General features: G+C 41.6%; 1 protein-coding gene across 1 annotated transcript; it reads right to left on the bottom strand.

Moving 5' to 3' along the window:
- Positions 1 to 646: 646 nt before the first annotated feature.
- cratb (carnitine O-acetyltransferase b) lies at positions 647 to 14,536 on the bottom strand. Its single transcript, XM_072448155.1, has 15 exons — positions 14,256 to 14,536; positions 13,047 to 13,271; positions 11,544 to 11,662; positions 10,424 to 10,477; positions 9,545 to 9,710; positions 6,455 to 6,629; positions 5,598 to 5,688; positions 4,810 to 4,897; positions 4,165 to 4,265; positions 3,975 to 4,094; positions 3,412 to 3,534; positions 2,988 to 3,123; positions 2,850 to 2,912; positions 2,094 to 2,231; positions 647 to 1,026 (listed from the first exon to the last, which is right to left on the bottom strand). The coding sequence occupies exons 1-15, from the start codon at positions 14,307 to 14,309 to the stop codon at positions 823 to 825; spliced, it is 1,857 nt and encodes a 618-aa protein (XP_072304256.1). The 5' UTR covers positions 14,310 to 14,536; the 3' UTR covers positions 647 to 822.
- Between the last annotated feature and the right edge of the window lie 1,771 nt (positions 14,537 to 16,307).

The raw sequence follows: 16,307 nt of genomic DNA, 5'->3' as shown, positions 1-16,307 counted from the left end.
TTTATAAAATGATTTGCAATGTTTTAAAAAGGCAAAAAGGAGGGTTTTAATGTGGATTTTGCTCCATCAATAACCCTCCAGAAGTATTCTTGACCATGGCAGGTTCACGCAGCAGCATTGATGGGTGGACAAAAGTTTAATCTAAACTTAACCAGTTTAGAAGATGAAAAACGGGCAGAAAGAACAATTTGCCCAAAATGTAAATGAGCTAAAATTACTTCAGAATATTTATCTTGTTTCAGTTGTTTTTTTAAATTAGATTTATTTATTTGGATAGAAATACAAAAAATTTAGTTTCTTGGTATTTCGAACTGCTTTCAACTGATTATTTCCTGGTTTCCATTTAGTTTAGACTTATTTGGCAGTTTAACAGGGCTGTGCAATTACGGAATTATTAAAATTTTGCCACCGACTGTGAGGGCTATTTACGGCAAATTGTTACAAAAATTACATAATCAAGCGAGAAAAACAAAACTCTGAAAAACGCTCTATGGACAAGCGTTTTCAGTGTGTGTAAAAAAAACGTTACATTTTGTTTTAGCTACATCAATCCTTTAATTTGATCTGTTCTTTATTTTATGCGTGCAACCCTCTCCGTGTGTGAATAATTGCTTAAAAGAAATTAAATAATCATGATCAAGCAGTGTTTTGTCGACCGTTTAAGTGCTTTTTTTCTCTGCAAATCCAAAAATCTGGACCAACTACCCAAGTAAATCTAACCCACTGAAACTGAGATTTATATTCTGAATTCACGCCATTTTAACAGCGCAACAGTCAGAGCCCTTAAAAGTGTGTTTTGAGTGTGCGTTCGACGTCCCCCTCTCAAGCGCTGGGCTCGACCAGCTCCTGCAGGTCGTGCAGCGTGCGTTTGACAGTCTGCGACATGGTCTCGGCGTTAGTCTCCTCGCAACAGTTGAAGGCGGTGACGGAGAAGTGCACGTGGTCGGCCTGAGGGTTGTAACAAATGGCGTATCCGTCAGGAACGAGCGGCCCGAAGCACATCACGCTGTCGATGCTCGCGGGAACCTGGAGAGGAAAGAAGGGAGGAGGAAAGACGGAGGGGGGGGGGAGGAAAGAGAAGGCAGGTTTTAGTCACAGCAGCAGCTACAATAACAAAAACAATCAAACACAGTCTGTCATGTTCGTGGAAGGCAACGAGTCACAATAGAGTGAGTCACACAGGAAACTTTGTGACACTATACTTTTACTCCTACTTGAGTTATATTTGTATTAACATAAAAGCCTCTTAATTGAGTAAAAGTGTTGGTTTCTCTTCCCACTGCGAGTAAATCTACAAGTGACCAAATCTTTAGGTTTTTCAAATTTTCGTGCCTTTGAAAATACCAGATTTTGTGACTTATTTCATGTTTTGTCCTTCTACTTAAATAAACTTCAAATTGTAAACCAGATGTCACGTCCAGGCAGTTACTCTTACTCAGTAATCGTTTCCCAAAATACTCCCAAAAAAGTGCAAATGGAAAACTGTCCGAGACCCCTGTTATTAGACCTTCCTTTTCAGCAAGAAAAACAAATAACTTAACATATTTATATTTTGTCAGAGATTTTTTTGTTTTTTGCCGTCTGCATTTGAACAAATTCACACACAATTGTGACCCGCCCATCTAAGACACCCAAAGAGTTTTCAGGAAATGGCACAATTTACTAAATGTCACAAGCTTTTAGAGACTTATACTGCTGATACTAAAGGCATATATTAATAAAAACTGGTGCCAAACCAATTAAATCACAGCAAAAATCAAGCTGGCCACAAAAATGCTTCAGATTCCACTGGAATAACTAAGACCAACGCCTACTGTGTTTACAAATGCAGGAAAATCCCACTGACAGTAAACGCCTCATAACAATAAAGCCTCACATGACTCTCAGCTGAAGGAAAACCCGATGACGCTGCCACACACTTGTATCTCGTGTGTGTACTAGGTGTGTGCGTGTACTGGGTGCGTGTACTGGGTGCGTGTACTGGGTGCGTGTACTGGGTGCGTGTACTGGGTGCGTGTACTGGGTGCGTGTACTGGGTGCGTGTACTGGGTGCGTGTACTGGGTGCGTGTACTGGGTGCGTGTGCGCGTGTACCTGTCCCGTGCGCAGTTTCCAGTGCGTGGCGAAGCCGTAGCCCGTGTCCATGAAGAGTTTGGGGATGCTCAGGCCCTGCTCGATGGCCTGGAGCTTCAGACCCAACAGGTGACGGTCAATGCCCAGTCCGTTCAGTGCCTGGAGTTACACAAGAGGCCGTTTATCTGACGTGTCGATTATTACAGGTTTATTTAGTTGTTTTTATCCATCTGTATTTCGTCTATGTTTAACTATCAGAGAAAATATGGAACATGGCTAAAATAACCTGCTTTGTATATAGTCTTTAAAGGAGGCAAAAAACATAAAAGTCACAATTACAGATGTCACAAGTAATGAGTACTGTGAGGAAAAATATCAGGATTAAACAATTATCCACAATTATTACTTATTATTTAAGTGGTCGACCAGTCAGCGACTATTTCTATTCCACATTGAGACCTTTTCCATTATCAACTGCCGTGGAATATGGTGACCTTCTACACGGGGTAGATTACTTATGACAGTATGATTTAATAACACCTTTTATAATGTATTTTTTTTAATGTAATTTAAATCATTATTTCATTACAATTTCAATAATCAAAATGCAACTACGATTAGTTTTTAAAATCGCTGACAAGTCACAATTAGTCGCCTAATTGGTGCAGTCTTACTTGCAATATCAAAGCCTCCACCAGATGGTACCAAAGCCTCTTTTATAGGACGCCTCTTGTGACGCTACATGAAAATACTGATATAACAACATATTGAGCGTACCAGTTGAGTCAGAGCCGCGTAGGCATCGACCGCATCCCTGAATAACTGCATCTTCACCTCTCTCTGCAGCACAAACACAATTCAGCCTTTTAATGTAGCCTTTTTGAAATGAAGTTAAAAGAAACCCTTTTTCCTCACCGACACAGAGCGGTTGTCGAAGGCGTGCACAAAGGTCAGCGCCTCCTTGGTGGGCGAGCGGATGTACTCTGTCCTGCCGCCTTTGAACATCCTCTGAGACGCGATGTCGCAGGACGGGCAAACCTCGCCGTGGACCCTGAAACACCACAGACAGATAGAGGATTTAAGCAGATTTTTTCGCCGTATTCAAAGTTCCTGTCATAGAGATATCATTTATTCACACCATCTGCAGTGCAAAAAAGACAAAGTGCAAAAAATACTGTGCATTTTTTATTTATTGAACGATAAATTGATATAGTAATTATTGTGACAGGCTTGAATAAGAAAAATAATAATCAGTACCAGGTTTTTATTTATTTATTTTTGAGAAGATAAAAAGTCCATCATCTAGTTTTAATATTTCAGAATGTAAATGTAATGATACCTGTAGTAGGAGAGCTGCAGCGCCACCTGGATGAAGGCGTTCGGACTCAGTTTGTGTTTCTTCGGCAGCTCTTTCCCAAACTTGTTAAAGTTGAACACATTCACATCCAGGTCATTTATAAGTCTGAGAAGAGCAGCATACCAGTTATAAACCTCTCGTTCTGTATAAACACACTTTCAAGGTGACTTCAACACATTTATCATGTTTACATCACATGCTGTGTTAAGATTCGTGGATAATGACCTTTTCAAACTGTGAAAAACACTTCTCGTTCATTTTAAACGGTTAGCAGTGTGGTCCTAAGTCATTTCGCACTTTTATAACACATTCCTAACGTCACAGTGCTAACAACATTCACCCTGCCAACAGTGCCTCGAGCTGGAAACCTTTTCATGGACCGCTCTGAGAGATTACAGCTCAATCTGAATTTCCCACATTTTGAAACACGGATTACACTTTTAGACTGGCGCGTAAATGTACTTGAAATGTACAACTTCTCTTCACGTTTGACTCAGCAAAGAAACATTTTGTGTTGAATCGTGCTGGAAGGAAAGAGTTCGTACATGTCGAGGTTTTGCTTGGCGAGCTCGATGTCCCTCTTGATTTCGCGGTCGATGTAGAAATACAGTTTTTTGGGCATCGGCAGTGGGACCAGAGGCGCCCTCTTTGGGTCCGGCATCTCACTGGAGACGACACAACAGAGCGTGAATATATAAAGTCTTAGTGAGTGTTTGCGTGTTAAAATCCACTCACCAATACTCCAGGATGTGATGCAGCAGTGTGGCCACCTGGGGGCCCTCTGCTGTGGCCTGCTCATACAGAAGACCCCAGGATCCATCTTCACCAACTACAAACTGAAACAGCAGTTCAAGCTCAGTGTTTTTGACCAATGTGAACGGTTCGTATATTTCAGGATTTTCAGCCATCATTCATTCACTCACACCGTTTTATATTTATGTTTTATCAGCTTTTTTTGTAGCATTTTTCACTATAAACGATGACCTCAATATTCAACTTCAATCTTCAAAACAACATTCATTTATTGATTATTTTTCTAATCAAATTACAATGTAGACTGGTTAATACATTGCAATATTTGACCAACACAATGATCAAAAAAACCCAAAGTCCTGTTTTTAAAATGGAAAAAAGGTTTTTCTTCCTGATTTTCCATATTTAGTCTAAATTAGCTTAGTTTAGTCTTGGTTTAGTCTCTGTAAAGCTATTATTTTGACAGTTTGACTAATACATCAAGGCACGAACACATTTGTTTGAATATGACTGAAGTTGTGTCATAAATACATTCAAACATCACAAACATAAATACTGTAATATAATTTGCACCAAACCAACATAGTCTTAAAAGTAAAGTGCAGAAGCAGAGCAAAGGACTCTCACCTGAAGAGTTTTATCAAACCATCGATTTCCACTGTTGGAGAAAGTCCCGCCTCCGTGAAGCACCTGAGCGGCTTTTCGACTGGCGTATCTGCGGTTTACACAAATATGAAAAGACGCACAAACGCATCAGGACATTCGCAGCAACAGAAACACGCAACACCGATATTAATTTGCACTTAAGGCGTTACTAAACAGTTTGTAACGCGTCCGGAGACTTTGGGGGGGAAATGCAAACGTGGCGAAGGCTCCGGCAATGTCAACACGCGGACAATGAACGCAATCTGAAAACAAACACTATTGAGACTCAGAAATGTGCGAGCGGAGAAGGAGGGAATTATTTAACAGGATTCAACGTCATTTTAGAATATGATTTCAATGGTTTTCCTCCTAAAGGTTAAGTTTAGTCGCCATTTGCAGTTATAAATGTGAAAAAACATCCACATGAATGAACAAAGGACACGAGTTACAAAGCACTAGAAGTATAATGAAACATTTAACTCTGAAAAATAACATTTCCATGGCGACAAGCAGGTGGGGGACACTCCATTTTCTCCTCATTGGTTAATAATTATAGATGTTTTTGTTATTTATTTTAATGGCCAAAATATAATTAAAATATCTAAATGTTTATTTTTTTTATTAATTTAATGTTTTTAATTTAATTTTAATATATATACACACAATAAAAACAAGAAATAAGAACAAGAGCTAGACAAAAAAGTAAATGTAAGAATAATAGAAAAATAAATAATGACAAATATAAATGGTTTCTGAAATGTGTAAGGTACTTTTCATCTGAAATCCTCATGACGGGAGAGTCCAGACACAGAGAGAACAGGCCGGTCTCAATCGCTCGCACCGATTCTCTGTTGATTTTATCTAAACAAATAAACACAAAACATAACATTTTCATGTTACACAATAGAAAGTAGAAGCAGACACGAGAAGAACCGGTAAACGCCACACAGAAAAGCCCCAAACAGCCCAAGAATCGAACCACAGACCCTTTTAGCCGCGAGTAAGTACGTACCGTATTTTTTGGACTATAAGTGGCACCTTTTTTCATAGTTTTGGCCAGGGTGCGACTTATACTTATATACTTATACTCAGGAGCGACTTATATGTGATATTATTTGTTATTTTCACACTCCAGTGCAACTTATATATGTTTTTTTCTTCTCTATTATGCATTTTTTGGCTGGTGCAACTTATAGTCTGGAAAATGCGGTATGTCATTTTTAGCAAACATAACCAATAAGCCACAGTAAAATATCAACATGAACAAGAGATTATTATAATATTAACGCTTCAAAATTGTGATATTAGACATGTATTCACTGACAAATGATTAACTCGTCTTTGTCACCGTATGTTTATAGTGAAAACATTTATATTTTACAATTATTGACGATATTTAACAACAAAACAACATTTTCTTTCATTCTAATACACAACTGCTCCAATGGCGTGTGACTAACTTCATGAAATCAAACTTTTTGAAGACAAAAGTCAAGTGAGTGTGATCCAAACATTTACATGCACTTTTCTGAGCCCAGATCGACCTGAAATGACTTAAACTTTGCTTCTTAAAATAGTGTCGATCATGATGTCGTGTGGTTGCGGTGGCGCCGTTGCCATGAGTTACCTCGGAACAGGCGGTTGTAGGCGGCTCCCCAGGTGTGGCGGTGCTCGCTGGTCAAGATCCCGATGGGCTCCTTGTCGGTTTTCCAGGACTGCGAGCGGATCCGGAGCAGCTGCGTGTGGATCTGGGACTCGGTCATCCTCGACCCGTCGCTGTTGTAAACCTCCACCTTGAAAAACTGGAAAATACACAAGACGTTTGCAACAATTAATGGGCTTTTAATTATGATTAAGTCGACTATAAAAAATGATTGCAGTCGTATTTGATAATTGTAAGTGTACAGACTTTAAAACACATACGAAAAGGCATTTTTTAAATAACAAAGACAGTCACTATTATTAAATCAAAATGTCAAATTGACTGATAATTTCTGATATCACAAAAAGATCTGACACTTATAATTCAAGCTTTTGTGTCTTCAGGTTTAGATGATTGCAATGTTTAGTTTAGTCTGGTCTGGTGCTGAACTCTGCAGCGAGGCTCTTGAAGGACTCACATTTCCTCTCTCCTCAAAAGCTCTTCAGTGGCTCCTACAATTTAAACTTTTGTCACTTTCAGAGCCGTTCATGGTCAGGACCCTTTGTGTATCAGCGATCCCTACACTCCCCGTCGCTCACAGACGTGTGTGGATGTTTTCACCCTACAGTTGACCTGCCAGGGACTCTGCAGATGGAGATCAGCCTAAAGCAATAATCTGAATGTCAATTTCTTCCCCCTTTTCCTTAAATAAATCGGAGGTGTTTGGATCATAAACCGTGGATGTTCCCTGCGCTCTTTTTCAGACCAGAGGAGACCGATCCTTCCAGATTTGTGTTCTCTAGACTAAACAGAAACCAACTCAAAACCTCCTCATTTGGTCAAGTTTTTGAATTACAGCAGTTTTAGGGACTGACTTCACTGCCGTATTGTTCTGTGTGTAATTTGTGTTTTCTGCACTTTGTGACTTCATCTGTGAAAGGAGCTACAGAAATAAACTTAGCTTGATATTCGTCAATAATGCACTTTAGTTGTAAATATTCTCGTCGGTCACTTTAATTCAACCTTTATTCGGACGATAAGTCTCAATGTACAATAGAAATAATTGTTTGACTAATAGTGATGAAACTAACAATTAGTAGTTGACGAGTCTAATCCAAAATACATCCAAGTATATACTAGTATTGTTTAAGCGTGGTAATGATATGAAGAGGCGATTTGTGATCCGATTCCAACAAGAGACGCCATTTTGGTAAAACTGTCATCTGCCGTTGATTGCAGCTCTACACACAAAACAAGACACTTCTTACAACACTGATAAACCTCCAACAAGTATTAAGAGGCTCAAATAAACGAAAAACGCACGCTCCGAGTCAGAGACAGGGAGATTCAACCAGTAACAGTGAAGTGTAAACTCCGAAGCTTTAACTGCCTCTTATAAAGATACTAAATGTACAGGATTTTATATTTAAACACAGCAATTGCGTTTCGATTTGAACCACGTGTTTAGGTCTGAACTACAGCAGGCTCTATAGATTATATCAGTAGTGGTGTATTAGTGCAGATTTGCTAATTGATATTTCGACACAAAAGCGGTGCCATTGAAGATTTTTCAAGAGGCTTACATTATAAGAAGGCCTCAAGAGTGCTACAATACAAGCCTTTTATATTTAATATTGTACATGGATTTAAACATTCTGTCTTTTCCAAAATGGTTTAATCACAGATATTCAAGGTCATCAGTTTTCAAGCCATTTCTAGTGTTTCTTCAAACCTGTGAAGCAGCGAGACTTGAGGCGTGTCGTAAGTTTTACTCTCCTCAAGACTGGGCTTGACTTTGCACCAGGATTTTACAATGCAGAGCAAACAGAGTCAAACAGAGTCAAACAGAGTCAAACAGAGTCAAACAGAGGCAAACAGAGGCAAACAGAGGCAAACAGAGTCAAACAGAGGCAAACAGAGGCAAACAGAGGCAAACAGAGGCAAACAGAGGCAAACAGAGGCAAACAGAGGCAAACAGAGGCAAACAGAGGCAAACAGAGGCAAACAGAGTCAAACAGAGGCAAACAGAGGCAAACAGAGGCAAACAGAGGCAAACAGAGGCAAACAGAGGCAAACAGAGGCAAACAGAGGCAAACAGAGGCAAACAGAGGCAAACGGAGGCAAACGGAGGCAAACGGAGGCAAACGGAGGCAAACGGAGGCAAACGGAGGCAAAACTGATTAAAATGACTACAGATCCTGCCTTTATTTTGCAACAAACCTTCCAAACCTTTCACATAAATACACTCTCTCCCACATCCCTGCACAGTACAGTTTGTCTCTGGTCTCTAAACACAAACAATCGTCTGCCTCTCACTCACTGTTTAACTTTCCTGGTCGACATTAAAAGAACTTCATGCATCAGTGACTTTTCTAGTGTCGAGTCTGTCACCAGATGTTACGCTTTGCCCGACATGTGCCATCGTACGGCATTAAACATCTCTTAACGGAGACATGCCAGGAGGCCAATTACAGATCAGATATAGAAATAGATCAGAAATAAATAAATGCAAGATAAAAACATTTAAAGAGGTATTGTGGAACAAAGCAGACGGCAGAAAACTGTCCTCCAATAAACTTATTACAAAACAAAGCATTTTGACTCATCCAAACCCAGAGTCCTGGTGACGACAGCTGGATCTAATCTACAGTGGAACTGTAGATTAGTAAGAACTGTAAAGTTAATCATGACATATATAAACCATATAACCTTAACATGAATTCTCACAATACTAGTTTCACAACCTCTTAAGAATAGCTCTGGGTTGGTGCTGTTCGCTTTGAGTCACTGGCCTGACCAATCACAGCCCGTTGTAGTTTGGGCAGAAGTAAAAAGGACAAACCTAAACAAACACGGCCACGCTCAAGAGTCACAGATCAATCTGGTGTGAGTCAGGTTCATATCAACTTCTTTTGAGCGCAAAAAAACTCTCGTTTTTGCTTTTTAGGAAGTTTCGTTTGAGTTCATGTTTTGTTATAGAAAAAGCAGAAATGCAGTTGTAAAATGTATGGGGGAGAACACAGCTCTCAGGAGAGAGTGGCTCTGTCTCTGTTCTTTACAGTTAAAGGGTCTGACCTGGTAGTTGCGGACCACCGTGATGTGAGTGGGGCTGCGTCGCGAGCGCCCGTAGTGAGCCACCGAGTCGTGTTTGGGCCCCGGGATCCGACAGGACGAGAACATCAGCGGGTAAAGCTCCATACAGAGGGGCCGATCGCGCATGTGCTCCACCGAGAACTGGCCCCTGAACCAGAAAACACAACGTGTACATGAGAACAGGCTTTTATTCTAAATATTCTTTAGTTTTGGGTTGGATAGCATCTGTGGTGATGAGATTATGAGGTTAATCAATAATTCTGATTATTCAGGTCACAATATAATCATTAGAATCAAAAAGTAATAATCGTGACATTTTAGAACCAAAATTAAGTATTTTGTGTTCAATCTATAGCCCAAAACGCCAATAACTTTTTTAATCTGGCCGTTTTTGGTGTTTTGTCATTTTGTCTTTCAGAAAGTCCAATTTTGTGAAGCCATGTTTTTTTTCTCACAATAATCGTGACACTAAAATTCAATATTGTGACATCCCTAACGGCAAATATAGTTAAATATGAGCGGTGCAACCAATCATAGGCACATTGGTAAAGACATTAAACTGTATCTGTTGAAGTGCAGCGGCTTCTACAGTATATTGACATTTCATCAGGATTGGAACGACGCCTGGAAGATAACCGCTCTCTTTTTTGACTCTTTTCCTCTACAAAATAAGAATAAAAGACCAAACCAGTTACAGCGCAAGTGTGTTTTATGGGTGACGACGGCCCTGGACTGAACTGGTGCAGAAAATGTCAACAGCTTTAGTTACTAACGGCACGAGGCTAAATTTAGACCTGGATTAACTTCAATAACGACGGAAACCAAAGACGGAGAGTCGAGTTCATGACTTGTGACGTTTACCTGTCGATCATGGCTTTGAAGTCCAAGACGGCGGTGATGAGTTTAGACGCAAACCTGAAAACGGAAACGACACAGAAGTTCAGAAACGAGACGTGAAAAACTATAAACATAAAAGCAGCGATGCGAAAATGTATCTTTACTGGTGGAGTTTCCCCAGCTGTACTTTTAATTTGTACGGCATTAACCAGGGCTACAGATGATACCGCAATCGAATCGAAATTGCAATTTTACGTTTAAAATATGAACTTTGAGCAAAACATCAATCAAAATGTTATCGTAAGAGCACTGTGAGTCACAAAAATTGCAATTCGATATTTTAAAACCAAAACCTTCAGCCCAAGCATTTACCTTATTGAAATTACAGAGCGTAAAGACTGATTTAGACCGGGGTCGGGTCCGGGGTCGGGTCCGGGGTCGGGGTCTTGTCCAGGTGCGCGTGGATGTGAACGCAGCCTTTCATTGACACTCTAAAACCAGCCCGACACGCCCCTGACCCTCTTGTGAAGACACTCACACCAGCCCGACACGCCCCTGACCCTCTTGTGATGCCGCACTCACACCAGCCCGACACGCCCCTGACCCTCTTGTGATGCCGCACTCACACCAGCCCGACACGCCCCTGACCCTCTTGTGAAGCTACACTCACACCAGCCCGACACGCCCCTGACCCTCTTGTGAAGACACTCACACCAGCCCGACACGCCCCTGACCCTCTTGTGATGCCGCACTCACACCAGCCCGACACGCCCCTGACCCTCTTGTGATGCCGCACTCACACCAGCCCGACACGCCCCTGACCCTCTTGTGAAGCTACACTCACACCAGCCCGACACGCCCCTGACCCTCTTGTGAAGACACTCACACCAGCCCGACACGCCCCTGACCCTCTTGTGAAGCCACACTCACACCAGCCCGACACGCCCCTGACCCTCTTGTGAAGACACTCACACCAGCCCGACACGCCCCTGACCTTCTTGTGAAGCCACACTCACACCAGCCCGACACGCCCCTGACCCTCTTGTGAAGACACTCACACCAGCCCGACACGCCCCTGACCCTCTTGTGAAGCCACACTCACACCAGCCCGACACGCCCCTGACCCTCTTGTGAAGACACTCACACCAGCTGACTCCTCCAGTCGTTGAAGTCGCGTCGAGGAAGAGAAATGGCCGGGTTGGAGTGCACCGCCAGAGGCTCCCTGTTCTCCAGGTACGCCCACTGCACCCACCAGTCTGTGATCTGACAAACGTAAACGAGATTCAGTCACAGACACAGACAAAGCATCGCCGATTTTTACCATGACATTTATTGATATAAACATTAAACTATTCGTCCAGTGTTTGTTCGTAAGTAAAGAAGTCTCTGCACCAGGTTATGGCATTGCTGCGCTGGCCTTTGAGATACTGAACGTTGTTTTAGAGGTTTGAACCTTTAGAATATCAGGGACGCCGTTTAGAATAAAAGATGTGGCTGAAGAATCTCTGCGAGGTCATGTGGGCGTGATTGACGGATGGATCGGCCAATCAGGGACAGAACACGAACACGGCTGCTTACGAGGAATGAAGAAAGGAAAAAAACTTCATAGGGACTGAAAAATATCTCTTACTTAAGGCGATGAGTCGATGAGCGAAGCGCAAACTCAGTTAATCTCAGGTGAGAAGTTTGATGAACGTGTTGTTTCCCATAAGTCTCTGAAATAAACAAATCTGATTGCACGGTTCTGTTTAGGTTTGGCTCGAGGGCAGGCACACGTGTCAGTGCTGGTACTCTGTGTGTATTCCGTGTGTATTCCGTGTGTATTCCGTGTGTATTCCGTGTGTATTCCGTGTGTATTCCGTGTGTATTCCGTGTGTATTCCGTGTGTATTCCGTGTGTATTCCGTGTGTATTCCGTGTGTATTCCGTGTGTATTCTCTGTGTATTCTCTGTGTATTCTCTGTGTATTCTCTGTGTATTCTCTGTGTATTCCGTGTGTATTCCGTGTGTATTCCGTGTGTATTCCGTGTGTATTCCGTGTGTATTCTGGAGCCCTGGCCATAAAAGTCTAAAGAATAAAGTCTAAAGTCTAAGATGTACAACTACAGTAGGTGGCGGTAATGTAACACTTGGATACCAACTGCCATAAAACACCAAAGAAGAAGAACTTACACACTTAAACACATTTTAGTACATTTCTGTTATGACTTGAAAGATTTCCCCCCTCGCTGGCACCAAGATGAAAACGCTTGAACATTTCAGCAGGTGTAATATTTTTGAAGTTTACTCGATTCACTGACTCATCGTGACAAGTCGACCGTAAAAGACAATTGTAGTCGTATTTTTATCATCGTAATCTGGACTACACAGACTCCAAAACAAATACGAACAGACTTTATACAAGATATACACTTTTTTGGTAAATATTCTCCATCTAGAAGGCCGCAGTTGCCATATTTCAACCTTTATTTGGCTGATATTGTATGTTAAAAGTCTCATTGTACAACAGAAATAATCGCTGACAGGTAAAATGCTAAAATCTACCTCTGTATCTACCTGTGTTGCACCAATGAAATTTCCCCATGTGGGACAATAAAGGAATATCTTATCTTATCTTATCTTAGTTGCGGCCGTAACGTTTCCTTTACCCAGTTCTTGGTGTTTCTGGCTCTCGTCTCCAGTCGCTCCTGCAGTTGGGACCCCAGGCCTCCGGGACGGCCGAACTCGTGCACCATGCGGTGGGTGTGTGCCAGCTCGTCGGGCGGCAGCAGCGGCTCGAGGGCCTGGATGTACCTCTGCAGAGTCTGGGGCACAGGCGGCACGGGCTGCGGCGGGACAGAGGAGAACAGGCACTGCTCCTGCCTCAGAGACACCTGGGGAAACAAAACACCACATGGAGAAGATGGACACAAGCAGATGCAGACCGTTTACCAAAGAGCGTTGCCGAGACGACCAGGGCACAGGCTCCTTCTGATGACTGATCTGTGCTAAAGGGCCTTTATGTTTGGAGCCAACGTCAAACAAATTCTGCATTAGGTTTGAGCTTGTGGCCGACTATAATGACAACAAAACCTTTAAGATTAGAGATGACATGCACAGAGCTCAAGGGGCCCCAAACCTTTCCCATTATTCTCACAATAAAGGGGTGTTACTCCAGACGTACCAACGCTGAATGGAATCTGCCAACTGCTACTGGCCTGACGTTCTTGACAATAACATGTAAATACTGCATTTAAGCCGCATGTTTTTACACAAAGTTGCTAAGAATCCTTGTGTCGTGTCCTTAAACCTCTGAAATGGAAACAATCAATGGATACAGAGTGAACCAAATGTCAAAAGGGGCTCAAATAACAATGGGCCTTTATGAAATGGTGAAAACAAAATAGTTTGCAGTTCATTTGAAAAAGGACACATTTACAAACCACTGGTACACGTGCAACGATATAGACGTTTATGCTTCATGTTCCATCTCAGTGTCTTGTTAAATTGAAGTCTGCCTTGGGTTTAGTCAGTTTTGTTTTATTTTTATCTTGTTTTTAGTTCGTCTTGTACTATATATAGACCGCTGTACTATTACTATTATCATAACAATAACACAGTACAACATAAAGGGCAATCAAAGCTATCATACAGCTCTGCTTTAACCTATATTGCATATAATAAACATCGCTTTCTTGATTTTGTGTAAGTAATAATCAAATAGACTTTTGTTTCAATGCCAAATGTGCAGAAGTAGGAAGTCTGGAGCGATGGGAACCCGCCCAGCTGCTCTGCCTCTGAAGGACTTTTACCATAATAAACCAGGCTTAATGCATCAGATAAAGATATTACCGCACGAGTCTGCGCCAAACACTCACCCGAGTGCGCCAGGCGGCTCTGCACGCTGCAGGCTGAAGTATGCGCACAATCATGGCTCTTTACATCAAACTTCACTTAATACTCGTCTAAAACCCAGCGTGTGATTGCACGCTACTTTTCGCCACTTTTGCAGCCAGTCAAAATGTCGCCCTGGCCTCCCGCGTCTCCAGTGCGAGTGTGGAGCTCTCTCATCGCTCAGAACCGTCCAGGGCCGAGCGAAAGCGCCTCAGAACACGCAGTGGACACGCAGACGACACGCAGACTGCCCGCGCCTGCTCCTAAACGCGGCGAACATGCGAACACACACGTACATACGTCCACCACGGCCGCCAGCGCACGCGCTGACGTATAATGTTTCCGTAAACAGCAACGTGACACACGTGGTGTAATAAAAGCTAGAGGGACAGGTTCTGCTGTCGTGGCAAGTGTGGCGGCCATCTTGTAATGGTGTGAAAATAATTTAAAACCGGGGTAAGAAAATGAATTGATTAAAGGGTCTACAGTGGCATATAATGATATAGTTGTGGTTCTACTAATGCAGGGAATCTTTCACTACATTTAACTCTTATTTTTAACTATTAATTTATCATGAAAATGCACATTCACCCTAAAAACACGTCACTGATTTACTTCATGCACAGTTCAATGTCATTACACATCCCCAATAGTTGTGCATAAATGTATGGTTTTACAGCTTAAAATATGATATAAACCTAACCCAGGTCTCCCACAAGAACACAAACAACCCCAGATATGCAATGAATCTGCTCATTGTGACATTTGTTCGATTTATACCGCAGGGGTTTAACTGATAAAAATACGGTTTTATAGATTCTTATTCTTACTGTGATACTGATATTAAAGTTTGGTTTCTCAATTTTGAAAACTGTCAGTTGCATGTCTGTTAAAAAAAATATGTAAAAGTTAATTTATTAAAGTATTTAAGAGATTAAAAAGTTGAGTAGAATTCACAACATGGCTGCTCAAACCGGATGTTGGTAACTGTTGGTTGCCATGGCGATTGTATCTCTAGTTTCTACTTACCACGTGTACGTGACCTCACGTGACTGTACGTGACCGCGTAGATCTTGGAGATTATTTTGTTTAGAGTTGGACGGATTACTTTAAACTCATTTCACTCGGAAATACTCGTCAAATAAACATCAAACATGTAGTTTGTCTTGAAAAAATGACGTGAGATTATTTTCTCCTTTTGGTTTTATGGATCTGATCAAATACGAGTTAAAGAAAAGCACGTGACCTAAAACTGTCCACAAGAGGGCGCTAATTCCCCATGAACTGAAGCCAAGACAATATAATAATTATATTATAATAAACAGGCCACAATGGAAATACAATGTGCGCGGTTCCCCATTGTTAACTGTATTTATTTCTACTTGTAGATCATTGCATGATTATATGTTCGCTATATGTTCACTGCCAGATGCCGTACTTATTAGACAGTGCGCATGCTCCACCTTACGGCACGCGCTCAGAAAGTGGTTCTGCTGATAAACGGTCACGCTGTATATGCTGGAAATAATGTGTGATTAAAAACGAACTATACTTTGACCAAGACTCCTCGCTCATTTTGACACTACTACAACAGTTAGGAAGAGTGAACAAGATAAAATTAAATAAATAAAACAATAACCACAAAGTTGTTACATAGGGCCTTCTTTTCATTGGCCCATAAACAAGAGCTAATTTAGACTCAAGCTTCAAGGGTTGGCTCCTACAATATATTTCAAACAAATACCCTCGTTTTTCTTTGCCATATTAGTTTGCCCTCTTTATAATTTATAACAGCACAAGTGTGAACAATCAGAAATACATCTGATTCCTCACATCAGATCAGAAATCAGATTATTATCAGACCGTTGCTGTGCAGACCATCGTCTGTGTCGTGTCACGTGGACACGCTCAGGTCCTTAAATGTATCAAACATTGCAGGTGGTCGCGTCTAGAGAACTGTGAGGTTGATGGTTCTCACGGTGTCGTTGGGAAAGCCCCGCCTTCTTCACAAAAATGATACATTTGAGTGGAGCCAT

This window comes from Eucyclogobius newberryi, unplaced genomic scaffold, assembly GCF_026437365.1.
Source record: "Eucyclogobius newberryi isolate DKJ021-1_F unplaced genomic scaffold, fEucNew1.0.hap1 SCAF_16, whole genome shotgun sequence".
NCBI lineage: Eukaryota > Metazoa > Chordata > Actinopteri > Gobiiformes > Gobiidae > Eucyclogobius > Eucyclogobius newberryi.
Note: the sequence above shows the minus strand (reverse complement) of the source record. Positions and strands in the feature narration are given on the sequence as shown.